Genomic DNA, 19,249 nt, shown 5'->3' with positions numbered 1-19,249 from the left:
CAAATACCAGATTAAAGACATTTGCCATTTCACTTTATTATTTTGCTTGTAGTGAGAGGTTCAAGATAGAATGTTTGGACACAAGACCGGCATTTGATTTCTGACATCCTGACAAAGATAGATCCTTAGTGTTTGGTTTGAGGTAGGGAAACTCCTCTTAGAGCAGGGTCAGAGAAGTATTTTCCCAACCTGTTTAAGTTAATAAAAGTCTTTAATCAAAAACATGACAACTTTGTGCCTGGCTTTAATTTCAGACTCCTCAAAGTTGCTACTGAAGTTGTTCAAGTTCTTAAGTATGGTGTATGTCCCATTTTGGACATCAAACAGTGATTGCATATATTGTTTTATTGTCATATGACATTGCTGCGGCCGTGCTGCAGCTGTTACCCATCCAACATGGCTGCAGCGTTGGGGCTGCGCCCCTTTCAAGATGGCACCCATGGCCGGGCGGGACTTCACATGGCTAATATATGCTTTGTGGAAACCACAGTGGATTGTGTCACAACGCTCCAGTGGTTCCTGAAACCTGCTGCCGTGTTTGTGTCCCTGCTCCTCATCACGTCTACTTCCAGCCTGCTTCTCCTCGCTTTCTCATTGCATCCTCCTGTTTCCTCCTTCCTTGCTCCAGGGGTATTGCCTTCAGGCCTTTTCCACAGGGACTTACTGCCCCTGTTGTTTGTCTCACCAATGACAAGGTGGCTTCAGGGACAGGCAGCCCTTACCTACGTGATGACACTACCACCACCAGACATAAGGTAAAACAGCCTCAGCAGCCGCCCATTTATATTTTTATATTTTGACTTAATGCACACAATTAACCGTCCACAAGTCCTGCAGAATTCTGCCACGAGCCTTGTAGTAAAACTATCCAAATCGACTTCTGCTTAGGAAGTTGCACTAGCTCCCCATTGACTGTAGAGTCAAATTTAAGACCCTTTGCCTTGTACATCAGACTTTTTACAGCAAAGGTGTTTGGTATCCCAAGGAAAGGCTCTGCAAATATAAACCTTCTCATGCACTCCATTCTGCTCATAATCTCCCTTTGATCGAACCTACATTTCAAAGGAGCACAGTGGGCATTTGTGCTTTTTCAGTGGCTGCGCCAAAGCTCTGCAACCGCCTTGCGCTTTCTCTCCAAATAAATGAATGCCATTCGGTCTTTAGGAAGTCACTTAAAACCTTCTTGTTACCATCCAGCGAATATTTACTCTGTGCCTCAACAGGGGTTGGGTGGAGTGACAAAAATTTGGCAGTAACGCTATACCGCCGCATTAATGCTCCGCTCAATTCCGAGTTTGGGCGGAAAGTGGAGGTATTGCTGGAGGTAAATGCTCCACTTTCTGCCCATTTGTGGCGCTATTACCGCAGCACTAATACCGCCAGCTATAATAGCGCCATTACTGCCCCATTGAGTACTATGGACTCTTCAGAAAATGAGGAGTAACAGCCTTAACACAACTCAGGATCTGGCGCTAATAGCGCCAAACCGAGTTGCGGTAACGCTATTCGCATTGGCAGTAACCCGGCAGATTTACAGCCGGGATACCGCCAAGGTTGTGATGAGGGCCTTTGTTGTTTATGCTCTTTATTTCTGTTGTGCATCTCCCATTTACTTCCTACTTGCTCAGTGCCAGGATACCCTTGGGCCACAGCTTGCTCTTTACAAGTTACATACCATACCATACCATACCATATCATACGATACAATTTAGGCTCACTGCCCAAAGATACAGATGCCATACACAACACAGTCACTGTAACATTAAACCTCTAGGAGATATGGTTTAGAAAATACTGCTCAAGGGTGCTGGGGTGTTGGGCACCCACGGGGGCTTGCTGGCTCCTCTCTACTGCTCCAACTCCTGTTTTGTTTTTTCCTGGCCACGCCCCCTTGAGGATAAGAGCTGCCGACCCACCCCGCAGGGAGAAGCCCGCTGGTCAAGGGCGCTGGGTGTGTTGGGCACCCACGGGGGCTTGCTGGCTCCCACGCCACCTCGAGGATAAGAACTGCTGACCCAACCAGCAGTGTGAAGCCTGCTGGTCAAGGGCGCTGGGGGTGTTGGGCACCCACAGGGTGTTAGGCATCCACGAGGGACGGAGCTCATAAACGCCTCGTCATCCAAGGTCTACTGCCGACGGATCCATTGTATTTTCACACCCAATCCCTCATGGCAAGGTGAGGAGCCGCAATGGGGTTACGGGGCGGGGTAGGGGGTCAACCAATTGTGTTGCACCAGTCCCATTGGGTTGCTATGCTTTTCTTAGGATCTTTTGACCCCCGCAGTTTCTATGAAGCGGATAGCTGACAGCTTTGTGCCCCCTCCCTCCTCCTGGACAGTAACTTCCCGGCACATTTGTGCCACCCAGTGTCAAACAGAGGTCTCAGGAAGACAGAAGACACTTATGCTCTGGAGATGGTCTCTCTCCCCTCACACTAGCTTTCCCCTTTTCGGAAGCATCCTTGGAGCACATGCTCAAGCCTGTGGAACATAGGAGGAAAATACTTTTACTCAAGCGCAAGCTTAAAACAGGGCCATTGTTCACCTCCAACCTGGCCAAAGCACGTGACAAGGCACAACCAAGAAGCCCCCCTCCCATGATCACAGGTGAAGCATATAAACTAATTTTAAAAAATGAATAGCTTCCTGGGCAGCGCAATGGATATTAGGGGCAAACCCATCCTTCCACCTTTTCCTCCCCCAAACCTCCATCTCTCCGCCAGCCTTGAGTCTTAACAACAGCATTGAAGGAGGGTCCCATGAGCTGACGGTACCTGCTGGGGAGAATGATGGGGTGTCTGGTCCAGTTAGCGCTGCAACCAGTGTTATTAGTGGAGGACCCCTGCTTGCCCCACCCGTCGAAGGAAGGAAAGTCAGGGGCAAAACTACTACGGGAGGTTTTGATCAAACGGATCTCATCATTGCATCCCCAGTTGTGTCACCTTTACCTACCATCCCTATTCCAACGGCAGCGACAGACCCTGGAGGGACCCACGGGATACTGTCCCCCCCAGTATCCAACATCAACACTGACCCTCATGGGGGTGAAACAGCCTTCAAGCCTGTTGCCCTTTACCAACAGGGCATCATAGCTGACAATGTATCTACACCTGTACTCCTCCCCTGGCTTTTGGGAGGGGTGCTGACTATCCAAAAGACCACAAAGGCCCCCTCACTCATAGTCCATAACGGAGCCTCAGAATCTGTTGAGTCACTGGGACCTCCGTACATGGTTGAGCCTGAGGCTATAGCAGGATGTGCTGATGCCAACATAGATGGGCTCTGTGGTGAGAAAATGATGGACCTAAGTCCAGCAACAAGCCCCCCACCTGGCCTCCCATCGGTCAAGCAATTACCTCTTTGTACATCTCCCCCCAAGGACTCAGATTCGGCCCACGGTTGTAGCTGCAAGCAAGTCTTGGCTGAGCTTGCAGTTATAAAAGGACTTGTACTAACACTCATGGAATCTGGAGGAATATGGTTCAGCGGAAAAACGGGAGGTGTCACTCCTGACTCTGCGACACTGCTAGTTGCAGGTCCTCAAAACGCCAACGAGGAACCGGACACACAGTCTGTCACTGACCCCCGAAATATTGGTAATACATCTGGCCCTTATCCTCTCGCCAACAGTAATGCAATACACTGTTATAATCTCAATACAGTCCAGTCCGGTCTAAATATCGCCATAGAGTGGAGTCTGTTTATCCACTAATAGTTCAGACAACCAGTGGGGGGTTAATGAAATATGATCTCATTGCCATTTATGTCTATCATGTCTGCTGGAGGGTGATGCCTTGTCTAAAATTGTCATATAATGCATAACCATTGTGTGCACAAATTTGCTCTATAAGAAAAAATGTATTTGACACACTATACACACCCCCTTACTGAGAACTAGCAAGCAGATCATTATTTACTGCAGTGTTAAGTATACCTTCATAGGATCCATATACACTCAAAAATGGCCGACCCCTTTCTAATACTGAGGAAAGTCCTTCCTCTATTACACACACGAATGGACTGGACTTGGCAGTCCTCTTTCGATGTCAACGAATGACATTTGGCTTACACCAGTATTCAACCAAGGAAAAAGCCACGGGGTAAAGCGATTCTGTGAAGGCGAATGCACACACGACAGGTAAGCCTGCTTTGAAATCCATGCCACACTTGATTGTTGCTCAAAAACGTACAGAGTCTAATTGTACTCTCTGGTGCCTTTGTCTCCCACACAGAGCCATTCACTGACATGCGAGGGTTTAAAATATCTAACCCAATATATAACAATGCAAGACAGCCTTGGGGATCATTATGGCCAAGTAAGTGTTACTCCCTGCCACTTAAATGCTTGAAAGAAACGCAAATCAGGTGAAACCTGTGAAATTGAAAGGCTTTTCGCATTTCTTTTAGATTCCATGATGCATTATGGGACATGTATTATCCGGAATACCATAGAAACTCGGTACACCCCTGAAATTTCTCTGCAGGACTTGAAACAAAAATCCCTGTCTTACACATAAAGTGGTAAATATGATTGATTCATATATCGAAATGTAACTTGTTTCAACAAAAATTTAAATAAATTTACGTATTGATTTACAGCTTGAATTCTTAAGACGGACTGGTCTGCTGCCTCAATTAAATTGATTCATGCAATTGCTTTGCCCATCACACCAAAAGAAATCACTTTTAAGGTTAGCAACCTGGCTACTTGTTTTGTATGCACACAAACACCACCATCACCGTTTTTATCATGTTTGAGTAAAACAATTTTTATTTATCTTTTTAGGTCACTACACTGACACATAGGCGCCCTGTTGCCAGTGTAACGTGTTTCTTTAACCTATCGCGTCCTAAAGACGGGGCGTTGGACTTTACTGACGAGCTTTAAACTGCAACAGTGTTGTCCTTCTCCCTAGAAACATATTCAAATGTTGACGCTATTATACCATGTTGTTGTATAATTGAAAATGCGATCAAAATACACCATTACTAACATCACGCAAATTGTACATTGCAAATGTTTTGGTGTCTGCTTCTTCCGCCCATTTGTGTTTCTACAAATAATGAACGCTGGAAATAGGTTTTTTATGTTGTTTTACCATGTTGTTTGATATAATAATTAAAATATGCTAAACACATTTCTTTGTCTATGGTGGGAGATATAATCCTATGAAATTCCTACTGTGAGGTAAATTTCTGACAAGTAGCCACCTTTCGGTGTGTTAGAGGTGGGTAGCTAGTGGTATATGTACGTTTTTTTCCTGTGCTCACAAAGAGCCTGCGTGTGCACAATGTCTATTTTAGGTCTACCTTATGGTTTCCCTGAAGAACGGAAGTGCCTAAAACAAAATGCCCACAAGCAGAACTTAGAAAAATACATTGGTGCCCCAATGGCTACCAAAATAGTACAATAGGCTATCAATGCAGCATATCGGCTTGCACACCTGGTAAAGCTAAAACTGAATTACAGATGCCACCTGTCTACTCCTTAAAACCAATGTAAAGTAATACAAGAACACTAGAGCCAAATTGGGTGATTAAAAGGCACAACTGTCCAACGAGCTTCATGTGCTGCCATGAGACCTATATTCTTTCAGAGTCAAAAAGGCTTTCAATGTCAAGGGGCTCCTGTAAAAGTCAAATAGGCCAGAGATCCCCCCCAAAAAATAAGAAGGGAAAAAGCAAAAAGTTAAGAGAACTCTAAAATGGACCAAAAGAATTCTCAGAAATGAAAGTCTGTCAAGAATGATGATGCGCTAATGTAAAATTAAGTAAGACATTTTGAGAAGAAATTATGGAGTGTTGAACCAAAAAGGATGCTCCAAATATGGCTCCAAAAACTCAACACAAAGATGTATTATTAAAAAGATTGTTATTGTGTGATGGGAGATTTTTTAATGTGATAAATCCTTTCAACAATTAATACACAGATAACTGGAACGAGTGATCTTATGGCTCCACTCTACCCCCAATGTAATTCCACACGCCATGAGGTTCTTTTCTCACATGTTTAGAGTCGTACAGGACGACACCCGATCCTTGCGGTGCAGTGCCGGAAACTCACGCTTAGCAACCTGTACCTGTGTGTCTCTCGCCCCTTCCCAGTCTCCTTACCGGAAGTCCTCCAGGAATTGGGAGAGACGAACGTCCCTTCTCAGCATTTATCCTTCAGGCGGACGCCCCACAGCAATGGCTCCGTACTGGCTGCTTGAGCAGCAGGCGAAGGCGCACATTGCACGGCACAGCTCCAAGCACTGCAGACACACTGTTGCAAATACACTTCCCGTAGTCCCTGGACAGGGGAGGCACTGGCAGGGACTTCTCGTGGTCACACTTTCTTGTGAAACAACAATACCATCAGCAGAGGCTTTTTTCCCCAGGGCCACCTCGTTGCCAAAATGTTAAGTAGCAAGGTTCACAGTCAAGTAAGGTTCATTTTATCTTCTTTATTAGGTATGATTTAACAAGCCTCTGCTCCAGGTTGTCCACTGATATTGTCACCTTCAACTATCTCACCTTCCACACTCTGAAACCCTCACCTCAGGTTCTCCCTAAACACTCTCATAACCATGGAGCAGGTCTGGAATGCAACAGTATAACTTACTGAAGATACAACAGAGGTGAGTGCGCTTTTTGCTTTAGTATGTTTATTTTGGATCATACTTTAAATCCCAGTGTTTCTGTATTGTTTCTCAATCCATAATTTATAAATCAATCACTATTTTGTAAAATGATAGTCCTGATGAGGATTCTTGTAAATTAAACGCGTTGAATATTTTGGTCTCAATTTTGTTTTTTTTAGGTTTTGGAAAAACCTACATTTGGATAAATAAAGTTCACTTTTGACAATTTGATAATGTGTTATGTATCTGTTTGAGAAAGGAAAAATAAAAGAATATCACTGACTCTATAGAGAGTTTGCAGTACTTCCCGGGTCATTCTAAATTGTGTCATTTATATTTGCGGCACCATTCATAGTGCCTTAGTTTGAAGCCTGGGAGTAGCAGAACTGGAAACTGCACTCTGGATATTGGGAGGGTAAAAGGAGTCAATGTGTTATGGAATGCCTCAGGTATGTAACAGTGTTCATTCCCTACTGTTAAGATGGCTTTTCATACCCATCATGGAGGGAGGGTTTTGAAACGTCAGCCTGTTATACTAAACAGGAAAAAGACATGCATGTCTAGCCGAAGATCAATCAAGGTAGAGTAGCTGATCAGTAAGGCTTAGACTTTAGGGGTATGGGGGTGGTGTAGTGGTACAATGACACATGTACACATCAAATTAGACAGGAATCCAAAAATATTATTTTTATTGGGCTTACACACTCTATTCAACGAAAACAGGCAGTAAGTAGGACTACTCAATCAAATCTACGCACATACATACATTCACCAAGGAGGTGAGCTAGTAGAGGTCAACAGCACTACTTTTATAACAGTTCAGGATACTCAATTAAGCACAGGTAAAACTGTACGTAGTAAAGCAAGTGAAGATAAAAGACAATTATTAGAAGTAATATCTCAGTAATTTAAATTCAGAGTACAGCAATGTAACACACTAAAAAGCACTGGAAACAATTGTACTTTGTCCTGAAAATAAGGCCCTGATACGTAAAAAGTAATTTCCTGTTAAATGTGGTAGGCCCAGTACCCAAAGGAGTCCCAAGCACCTTTGTAGTGAGTTAGCTCTCCAAGTGACGGAAGCAAGTATTGGCAAAGCCAATAAGGTAAATCATCCCTTCCAGTGATTAGAGAACAATGGTAAATTCTGAGTTTTAGGGGTCCTCTCCCAATCCCACCACACTAGGTGAAGCCAGGGGGACATCCTTGGCCAAAACTGCACTGATCATGACCAGGCAAAGTTATTTCGTAAAGTTATTTAAAAGCCATGGGGAACTAGATGAGAGTTTTACACTGCTAACCATGATCGCTGGATTCCTGCGTCATGTGTATGGTTTATTATTCTTTATTAACCATTTGTTGCATGTTCATGCTGTAATACAGTTGCTTCGGAGCATGTCTTCAGCTGAAAAGTATTTGCAATCTTCTACCTCTTTCTATCCAAGAACCAAAATCGCTTATTTTGTTCACACCAACATAAAACTCCTCTTAGAGCATGTGCATTCTTCATTTCAATGCTGAATGCAGATTTTTACATAAATCAAAAATTAGTTCTACTAGTCTGTGATGTGAGGTTAAGAATAATTTACATTCCAACTCCTGGGTTTCTACAAAGACAACAGGGGCAAAAGTATGCTTCCAGGCATGGCCCATTGTGAGCTACATCATCTGTGGAAACTTGAGCATTAGGAGTACTGAAAGATAATAGACTGAGGACGATGGAAGCAAACATCTGCCCTTTAAAGGGCAGGCGTCTCACCCGCTCTATGTGTCTCTTGCTCCTCGCAGTCTGCTCAAGTCCTCAAAGCTCCCCACACACTGTGCATGTGTCCCTGCTAATGTATACTCTGTTCATGTGCCCCAATCTTGCTTGCTGGGTGAAAAGAAGCTGTGGTGGGACTACCAAGGTAGGTAAAGCATCGTACCGCCTTTGCCACAAGCACCACTACACAGGAGACCGCAGTGGCAGATATTCCACTGCTCAGTTCTGATCACCAAGCAGAAAGCAGTGGCGGGGACACAGCTTCCCCTTCTTCCCTGGTGGCCCGATTAGCTGCCCAAAACCAATGTTGCTCAGGTACATGAAGGGAGCGAGTTCCTATAGGTTCTGAATGTTTCGCTCAACATATGAAGTAGACTGAATGGTGCCCAATGTTTGGATGAAAGCAGGAGGATTACATTTGTGTAGTAAAAGGTTTGGCATTTGCTTTACCATAATGATTGTGAAGATTAATCAAGATTATGACAAAGAAAATAACTCATATGATGCTGGGACAGTCCACCCACCCAGTATACTTGCTTCATACCTGTGAATGTAGTCACTTTTGTGCAGATAATTCAAACCTTTGACGGCCTCATGCAGGATATGTGCTATTAGGGTTTCACTCATGCCTTCTGGGAAACAGGTCCTCAAGAGCTGTCCAGCAGATCCTGCAAAACAAAGCAATAGGTGGAAAATAAGACGAGTTATTTGCAGAGATTTCTTAGTAACAGGCTGTAATGAAGCGCATAAATCGGGCAACCACAATACACATGAAAAGGCACCTAACCTGCTGCAACTCGACATGGGTGGAAGTAAGTACCCAAACCAGTCACATTTTCAACTCTGGTCAAGAGGGAACAAGGACTGCTGACCAAACACCTCTAGAGATAAATAACAATGAGATACAATATAATGCACTGAGGCTTTATAACCTCCCTTAGCAGGTAATAAGGTGGGGAAAAGGGGGCGGCAAATGGACAAACAGTGACAGGGAGAGCAGGCCAAGGGACTCCATTCCGATCGGTTGAAGGCCTGAGAGGTGTGGGAAGAAGATGCACAGGAGAGTGAGGAGTGGTGAAGAACATGGAGATGAGACAGATTGTAGCTCATGATGAAGCCTGGAGGAGGAGGGACCTCCCTCCGCGTGAGTGCTGTGAGTAGTAAGCGTTTTGGATGGATTGGCCCCAAGGTGGAGCTGGTAACTTTTGTTTTTTGTGCTGGGGGGTTGCTGGATCCTGCAGGCAGAGGCATGAAGTCAGCAGAAAATCTAGGAGATGTGAGAGACCTAGGAAGCCATAGAAATAACTGCAGTGACTCCAGGATCCCACGTCACATGAAGAGCTTGGCACATAGAAGGTGCAACCACAAGATCTATGAGAGGTCCTGTGAGAGCTGGAGAGGTGTGGCTGATAACTAAAGCGCGAGCCGATGCGCTGGAATCAAGATCTGGAGAGAAACAGCTGCTATCTGGAGCAAAAGAAGGCTAGCTTTGACAGGTCAGCAGACACCAGAAAGCCATGAGCAAAGATGAGAGGGAAAGAGACCGAGAGGGAGAGACTTTATTTTGGTTCTATAGGATATTTCTCCATTTTAAAGGCTGAACACAAAAAAGACCGATTTTGTGTGATTTTTAAAATGCTGAAATTTGACATACTGAACCAAACTCCCCAGCCCCTCGGAAGGCGGTCCCACCCCCACTCTTTCCCGATGCTTTTCTAGTAAATTGGAGGATTTTACTCACTGATCCCGTTTCCTTTCATCACCCACCAACCCCCTTCCCAGCCCAACACATGCCCCTACTCTTCCACAGTCATGCAACCACAATTGCCCTCCTGGCCCGTGCCTTCCCCACCATAATCATTCCCTCTCCTCTCCCGCAGAGACACACACACACACACACACACACACACACACTCACAACACAAGACACTTACCTTGCGACTTCCCTCCTCTGGCTATGCCTGTTAGCCCCTGCGTGCACTTGTGTGCGGCAGGGGCATGACAGTTTGATTTAGAAAGACTGCTTAGAGTGGTCTCAGAGCGGTCTTTCTACATTGTTTTATTTTTTTCATTTTCTTGAAACAAGTTCTTCATTCTATACCTTTATTTTTACAGCATGGCAGCATATTGTGCACTAAAGTACTCAAAATGGATGACCATGTTGTTTGAAACCCAGTCGTTGTGCTTCACTGTCCTCTTGGCCATATTCCTCAGAGGCAGGGGGAGGGGGAGGTTGTGGACATACAAGGTCATTCATTTTGCGAGCTGTTGCCGGATGCCAGTAAGCTGCCTCTATATCTGCTAGGAACCAGTTCAAGCTGGACATGGGGCTGTAGAGACATCTATCACTGATCCTGGATCCTGTGTGAGGTCACAGCTGTATCCAAGCTAACTGGACAGTCATCCAGACGTTCGAATGTACCAAGTCGCCTGATAGGGGAGCTAGAGGTCCTCCCAGCACATGATTGCGAATTTTTGGAGAGGATATGGACCCATTCTGCAGTCACCCACTGGAGCCAATTATCCGAAGATGAAGAGGCAACAAAGAAGCAGTGTAAAAGTGAACAGGGGAGACCTTCAAAGGGGCCTCTCTCCATTGAACTGCTGGACCTAACAAGTTCAGAGTCCTGCATCGCAGTGGTGCCTGTCCTTGAGCTGAGGATTTGTGGGCCTTTCCCTAGAGCACAGCATCCAAAGTGGGGACTTCTCCTGTTGCTGGCAACTCATACAGGCTGGTCCTGTGAACTTTGCAGGGCATCTTCATCATAATCCAAAAATAGTCCATAGGTGCCCTTCTGCGAGAACGAACACGACCCATTGACCTTGCACAGATGGAAAAAACCATTTGCATATCAGTCTTTGTGCCGCCCACAATGGGCAGTCCAGCACCGAAATGCTAAGGCAATTCCCTTCTGAACAAGAGTACCAACAGCAACCCCAGACACGTGTTTCAGCCTTTTGGGCATCATCAGTGAGGTGAAGCTGTGCCTCTCTGAGCGCAGTGAGCAAGGGGTCCACATCTGGACTGAAATGCTATGGCAATTCCCTTCTGAACAAGAGTACCAACCGTAACCCCATACACATGTTTCAGCCTTGTTGGGCCTCACCAGTGAGGTGAAGCTGTGCCTCTCTGAGCACAGTGAGCAAGGGGTCCACGTCTGTATGAATTGGGAATCAGTCCTCCATCTAGCATGCTCACTCTCACTTCTCCCTTTCCTACGCTTCCTCTTTTCCACTACGCTTTACCCCCTGTCAATCTTCTATTCCTCCAATGTTTCTCACTCTTTCTACCTCTCACCTCTACCGTTTGAGGAGTTACCCCTCTTTCCATTGCTATACTTTTCCATCCTCCACACTGCTACTCCCACCTACACTCAACTACTTCCTCCTCCACACTACTCAAAACAGTATGATCCCCATATGTATGGTTGCCGTAAATAATATCGCTGGGAAAAGGTTGTGGCGATATTATATGGGTGACCATATATATGGGGATAGGGGCAAAAAAAAAAAAAAGAAAGAAAAAAAAAAGTTTGGGGGTTGCAAGGGTGTCCCCCGCATGTTCCATGCAATAATGTCGCCACAAAAAACGGCAATTTTTTGGCGATATTTTTGCATGGCGAGAGTTTTGTGGCGACATTATTACATGGAACAAAAACACACTGCCACTCAGAGCCATCCGCTTCACAATCACCCCTCATACTAATCTTTCTAACCAGACTCGACACACAAACATGCACACTCACACAGCAGTACCACTTTCACTCACTAGCCAACACTTCTCCTTCTCCAGAAATCGCCTCCACACTGCAGCGATACTTCCTCCCTCCTGCTGGTCTCTTGGTCGTCTTTACAATTTAACAATACCTCTTAGACAAATGAGTACAATGTCCCACTCTAACAAAACCTCTTGGAAAGTACAAATATTTTTCCAGCTTGCCGTGTTTCTGTCATCAGGCCATATTCAGAAGCAGACCAAGCTGAAGAATAATATTAATAAACAATTTTGTATGATGCAGTAGTCAATGCCCCTCTCCTCCAGAGCCCATCTCGCATCTGTTCTGGGCCCAGGAATCAAAGGAACACACCCATTTAAAGTAGCCTCACCACACTAGGGCACTGCACTTCTAAGGGCCTTTTGAACCTGGTGAGAAGGGAAAAGGGCAAGGTTAGTGTAGACCGAAAAGCTCTGTACAGTTGGGGGAAGACGTCCACAATCTTGTTTCTCTCTGCTATCTCTCTCTATTTCCGGTCACCTCCACTTCCTCTAGAGCAAAGCACTTTGAGTGCGATGTCAGAAGGGCAAAGTCCACTTCTTTTAAGAACAGGGATTGGACCACTTAGGCAGGCTAGCATTAGTCCAATCACCTGTGAGCTTTTACCTTCAAAGGAAGGGGTCTCAGATCACTTCCTTGAATCATCTTGTAGATTCCAACACTTCAAGAAGATTACGTTTGGACCCTGCTGGTAAAGCAGTCTGTTTCAGAGTCCTCCAGTTGTGCAGTGAAGGCAGGTGTTCAAAGGCAGAGCCAAGCTCTATCCCCTAACCATCCCCATGGACCATTGGGATGAACCAGCTGCTGGAACATAAGCAGCCTCTCTGCCAGCCATAGTGGTACCCAAAGCCCCTGCATTTGTGTGCCACCCTCTCTCCCCGTGTTTGTCCCTGAGCCCCTGGACTTGCACTCACAGAACCCAGACTGTGAAGACAGCCGGGAACCTACTGTTTTTCACAGTTCAATTGCTTAGAGCTGTGTTTCAAGAACCAGTCGACACATTTGAACTACCAAGACCCTCCGGTGCTGCCTTTTGCACTCTCCCAATCTAATTGCTCGCACAGCGCCAAGTCGTCTGATTTGCCACTGCCAGACCACAAAAACGGCAAAAAGGTACTATTGATTGCTAAATGCCACTTTTGGCCCATTTTTAGGCCATCGAGACTGGTTAGGTCACTTTTATTCTTTTTGCGCGCATGAACATATCATTTTTGAACATTGTGGTCTTTAATTGCCTTTTCTCCCCCCCGTCTTATTACCCAGAGTGCTGTTCTGCTATCTTTGCATATTCTGTGTTCTTTCTTCAGGGGAGGGTTTTTTGTAGTGTTTTCCAATTCGTCAACCCTGTACATGGTGTGTTTGAAGTATATATATATTTTTTATAGAACCTTGAGTGGACATTCCTTTATTTTGGACTGTTATAATGCGCTGTTTGGGTTTCAATTGAACCACCTTCACGCCCCTCTTGAGAGTATAGCCTTTCCTCTGTCCACGTTACCACAAAAGGCCAAGGAGGTATAGCTCTTGACTGTTTCTGTTTTACCTTTATGATTGTGTTGGCTCTTGGTTTGTATAAGTCTGAGGGCCTATTAGGCATTTTAGCCTCTACTCATCCTTGTATTCCTGCAGGGTAGAAGTCAATTTGTCACAACGTCCATGTGACAGAACCAAAGGTATAAGAAGAAGTATGGCCACGTTCAATGAGAAGTAGCTAATGAAAAGGAAAAGAGGCAGAGTGTCTCAAGACTGTCTTCCAGACAACAGGAGAAAGGATAGAAAAACAGCAAGTATGAGAACATCAAAGAAAAGCAGTCTGGATTTGGAACCAGTAGTGCTGTTTTCATCTGAAGGCCTTACAGAGCTGTAACTGGGAGTCCTTGGACCATGATGTGCTTTGATACTTTAGGATCTCTAACCTGGAAGATCTGAGTCGGAAAGAAACTCTTTGAAGCTTTGCATTGCACTAAAGGGCTGAAGCTCCCCTTCGGCATGTGGTGACTGTGTTGTGGGACACTGCGATGGTCTCTGGAAGTGCTTGGTCTTTGAAAAAGGGGTGTCTAGGAGGCCCTGTGACACAGTGAGCAGTGCATAATGTTATTTATTTATTGGTTATTTATAACATGCCTAAACGCAATGTGTTTCAAGGTGCAACAAGACAAGGAATGGGGATGAGAAAACAAAAACGGTCTTACTAGGCCTTGTGACATTCACATTGTGCAAGTGCAGCTATAAGAAGTGCAGGGCAGAGGGAAGGGGGGGGGGGGAGTGCCATCAGGCAGGAAGGCCCTCTGAGTTACGAGTGCCAGGGGAGGCCAGAGGGGCAGAGCCAGGGGAATGCAGAAAGTGCATGGGAGGTCCACGTGCTAAGTGCGAGGTACAGGGCTGGCAGGGCTCAAGGGGTGCAGGCCCAGTCAGGCTAGTGCAGGGGAGGGGCCCGGAAGGGCAAGTGCAAGTTGGGGGGTGTCAGGTTAGACCAAGTGCAGGGGTAGACTGGACGGAAAGGGCCTGGTGCCCTGTAAGAACGAGAAGGAACCAAGCAGCCAGTCAAGAGGGGGCATTACCGGGGGACGGGGAGAGGGAAGGAGGAAGAGAAGGAGGGTCTTGAGAAGCTTCCAGAACTTAAGGAAATCCAGCTCAAGTCTGATAGGGGTAGGGATGCCATTCCAGAGGGAAGCACCTGCAGAGGAGAGATATCTACCCTCCCAGTCTCTGCTTGGAAAAGAGTCTCATCTGCAGAGAGTTGGGACTAGAATACAGAAGGGCTCTAGCAGGTATTTAGGGAGAGAAAATTGGATCTAGCGGGGACCCAGAGCTCAGAAAGCCTTGTGGATGATGCAGAGGGTCTTAAACTGGATCCTCGCAGCAACCGGGAGCCAGTGGAGAGATTTTAGGGCTGGAGAGATGTGGTCGCTGGGCTTGAGGCCAAGGATAGGTCTCGCAGTCCTATTCCGGATTAGTTGAAGCGGCGAAGGGAGGAGTTAGACAGATTGAGGAAGAGGCTGTTGCAGTAATCCAGCCTAGGGAAGACCAGAGTTCTGGAGACGTTGAGTTTCTGGGGAAGGTGAGGAAAGGGAGAATTCCTCTGAGGAGGTGCAGCTGAAACTCGGCCTACTTGGCAAGGTCCGTGATGTGAGGAAAGAGGAGTCAAAGATGACACAAAGGTTTTTTGCCTCACAGGAGGGTGAGGAGAGGGGGCCCATGGAGGGCGGCAGAGTGTAGGAGGGAAGGAGAGAGCGGGGTCCCAATGAGAAGGATCTCAGTCTTACTGGCATCAAGGCAGAGATTGTTGGCAGTGCACCATGCCTAAATAGCAGACAGTCAGGAATGAGGGAGGAAGGAGGAGAGATAGCAAGCACTACCTTAAACAAAAATATCCTGGGAGTTGTAGCAAACATTTGCTGTCGCTGTCCCAAAGCAAAGCCTCCCCTGCATTGGTAGTGAGCATTTTTTCAGTGCAGTACCAAAAGCCATGTACCAGTGGAGTTTTAGTAAAAATGTACCAGTGCCGTCCCAAAACAAGGTCCCCAATGCACTTTTTATGTATAAGAACTGTGTGTAAATAATGCAGTGTGGACATTGAAGTAAATGTACCATAGCATTCACAAGTCAATAATGAGATGATGCAAAATACGAGGAACTCTCAATAGTTCGAAGTGATAGAATGAGGCAATCGGAAATAAGAAAAATTGTGCACTCCGGCAGTTGAAGAAAAAGTCCTTTGTTATTTCTGATTGTAGGGCACCAATAGCATTAATGAATAACGGGCCAAACCCCATTTTCAGCAATATATAGTTCAGAACCGTCCAATTCACATGATCGAAAGCCTTTTCAGCATCTAAAGAAATTTACAGGATTTCCCCAACCTCTGAATCTGGTAGTCCCAGAATGTCTAACAGCGTTCTAATGTTGTCATAACCATGTTGTAGCCTCATGAACCCTGCCTGCGCTTGATCAATCAATTCCCCCATGTATTTATCCAATCGATTAGTAAAAAGCTTAAAACCAACATTAAGAAGTGATACTGGCGGTAATAACAACATTTAGATGCATCCCTCCCTGACTTAGGAATTATAGTAATAATAGCCTCCTTCATCGAAGGGGATAGAGTCCCTTCAACTAGAAAATGATTATACAAATCACAGAGCTCTGGTGCCAATTGCGTGTCAAACGATCTATAAAATTCTACTGGCAATCCGTCCATTCCTGGAGACTTTCCAATATTCAATTTACCAATTGCCAATAATATTTCCAATATGGCAATTGGGGCATCTAAGGAGTTGCTACTTTCTTCTGATAGACACGGGATATCAATTTTCTGAAAGAAATTAGATAGCTCCTGCGCCTGTGGGGTTAGCTCTTCAGTATATAGAGAAGCGTAGAAAGAACTAAAGCACTCGCATATCTCCTTTCTCTTAACCACCATACCTCCTAAGCCATTATCAATCTTTCGAACATATGATCTTTCTGAGAAACCGTAGAATTTGTTTACTAGCAACCTGCCTCCTTGATCTCGTTCTGCTAAATCTGGGTGGATGAAGAACTGTCGGTGCCCTTTCAGCTATCCAGAGGTACGAGGCAAGGATGTCAGCTATCTCCTTTCCTTTTTAACCTTGCGTTAGAACCCCCATTAGCCTATATTCAGCAAAAGCAGAACCTTAGAGGTTTGAGTGTGAGAGATAGAGAAATTAAGGTTCTTGCTTATGTAGATGATGTTACGATTATCTTGAGAAATCCAGGAGAAGGAGGTCCTATTTTGAAGAGTATGTTTGAAGAGGTGGGATTGCTGTCGGGTCATGAAATGAATTGGGGAAAAACAGTGGTATTTCCTGTCAGAGAGACCCCGGCATGTAATCAATCGATGAATAGGAATTGTAAGTGGGAAAATGTAAGTGTGAAATATTTAGGGATCTATCTTATCCGAGATATGAAGAAAATTGTAGACTACAATGTGAGTAAACTAATAGAAGTCCTTCAGATGGACATTCAAAGATGGGGACGTATTACACTGAGTGTTTGGGAAAAGGTGAATGTGATCAAAATAATGCTACTGCCAAAAGTATTGTATATTATACAGTCGCTCCCTTTGTGGTTTACAAAAAAGGCTTTTAGATGTATAGATAACGTTTTTCAGGAATTCTTGTGGGATACGGGGAAGAGGCCAAAGATACCACACTTTATTATGGTTTGGAGCGTTCAGGAAGGGGGATTAGGATATCCTATACTTGAACTACTGTAGAGGATTTTTGTTTAAAAAATCAGTCAGCTACTTTAAAGAAGGGAGTTCAGCACCATTTCGGGCACAAATAGAAAGGGGGAAGCTGGAACGATATCAGGTAGGGAGTCTATATTCATTTGGGAAAATACCCAGACAGGCAGCAAATTTGCAACCAATTGCAGCTACAAAGGCTGCCCTGACATCATGGATATTGGGTAGTGGGCAAGAATCTAAGTGATTTTACCAAACCCAAAGGTTCGACTTCCCAAAAGTTCAACTTTTAAAATTAATTTTATTATTTCCTGCAAATATATATGTGGGGGAGACCCCCCACAGCCCTCCCAACTTACCCCTATTCATTTTTTATATACTTTACCCCCCACATATATATATATGTGCGGGAAATTGGGAGTCGAACTTTTGGGGTTAGGTAAAATTGTTCTAAACCAGTGGGCAATGTCTGTTTATGTAGAAAGATGCATCGATTTGGTATAATCCAGGGTTGCAGGTCGATAATAAAATGTTGAATTGGCTGAGCTGGGTTAATAAAGGTATTTTGACAATTGGGTACATCTGGCGAGGTGTCCTTTGAAAGTCTGATGGAGAAGTATGGACTGAATAAGAGGGAGATTGGAAGATATAGGGTTATGAAGAATTTGATATCTGAAAGACAGCAGATGTTGAATGCACCGTTATTGCAGAAGCCAGAGATTTGTAATCTGTTGGATGCAAAGCCGCAAAAGGTGTCAAGTTTTCTTAAACTCATGCCAATGGATGGGCATTTATTGGATTCATGGGAGAAACTAAGGTAGACTTGGTCTGAGGAGTTAGGTTAGGTAGACATATTTCTGTGAAGGAGTGGGATGGCCTTTGGAAAGTTCCTGTTAGGGCAAAGATTGATCTAAATTTGTGCTATATCCATCAAAGAATATTAGGCCGCCTTTACTGGACTCCAGTGCGAATGAACATATTGGGATTGACTGATAGTGATCAATGTTGGGGATGTCATAGAGAGAAAGGTTTGTTGTTACACATGCTATGGGACTGTGTCAGAGTGGTGGATTTTTGGAAGCATGTCTTGTACAGACTTGATACAATCTGGAATATTTAATTCCTACAGTCACCAAAAGGCAGCTGTGACATTGATTGTGCGTCATTATGTTGGATTAACAAGGCCCTTATGGTGGCAACTAAACAAATACTGAGAGTGTGGAAAACGAGAAAGAAACCACCTGTGGAAGGCTGGTTACTGGATATGCAAATACTCTCAAACTTTGAAAAATCAATGTTTCATAGAAAACATAGAGAGGAAAGGTATATGGAATTGTGGGGGCCTTTCAATTAACTATATGGGTGATCACAGGTTAGAGTGTTTGAATATGAAACATATATGTGTTGGGTGTGAGAGGGGCTGTCATGCGGATGTGTGTCTACTGCGTCCTTTCTATGGGTTTGTCTTATGTGTAGTTCTTTGCCATTATATTCTAGGGACGGTTTTAGGATGTTTGGTAGAATTGTTCGTTTCTGTTCATGTATTTCTTAATTGCAGTTCTAAGGTGATGAAGTAGATGATATATATTTTCATTGTGCTGTAGTTGTAATGGCCTAAAGTCTGTATATTCTTTAATGTATTGTTTTGATAGTTAACTGAAAATGAAATAAAGAGTTAAAAAAAAGTTTTTAAAAAACAAAGAAAAAGTCAACAGTATTTCCAAACCAAGAGAATTAGATGGTGAGAAATAAGAAACTGCTGCCTTCTGGGATTTGGAAGCAAGAATCTTTTGGGGGTCAATGAGCGTGCGAAACACACTGATAAAGCAACAATGCTGCATGTGGGGACTTTGAGGTACAAGTTCATTTGCACCCACTGAATG

At 44.6% G+C, this 19,249-nt stretch overlaps 1 protein-coding gene across 3 annotated transcripts in view; it reads right to left on the bottom strand.

Moving 5' to 3' along the window:
* The window catches only part of STRADB (STE20 related adaptor beta), a 189,205-nt gene that overhangs the window by 61,481 nt on the left and 108,475 nt on the right, over positions 1–19,249 (bottom strand). For all 3 annotated transcript variants that reach the window (XM_069615476.1, XM_069615475.1, XM_069615477.1), the window contains exon 7: positions 8,929–9,052. In XM_069615476.1, the coding sequence (XP_069471577.1) occupies positions 8,929–9,052 (124 nt within the window). The remainder of the gene's footprint in view (positions 1–8,928; positions 9,053–19,249) is intronic.

This window comes from Ambystoma mexicanum, chromosome 9, assembly GCF_040938575.1.
Source record: "Ambystoma mexicanum isolate Mex_15411 chromosome 9, UKY_AmexF1_1, whole genome shotgun sequence".
Classification (NCBI taxonomy): domain Eukaryota; kingdom Metazoa; phylum Chordata; class Amphibia; order Caudata; family Ambystomatidae; genus Ambystoma; species Ambystoma mexicanum.
The sequence above is the reverse complement of the archived record's forward strand: the minus strand, read 5'-3'. Positions and strand labels throughout refer to the sequence as shown.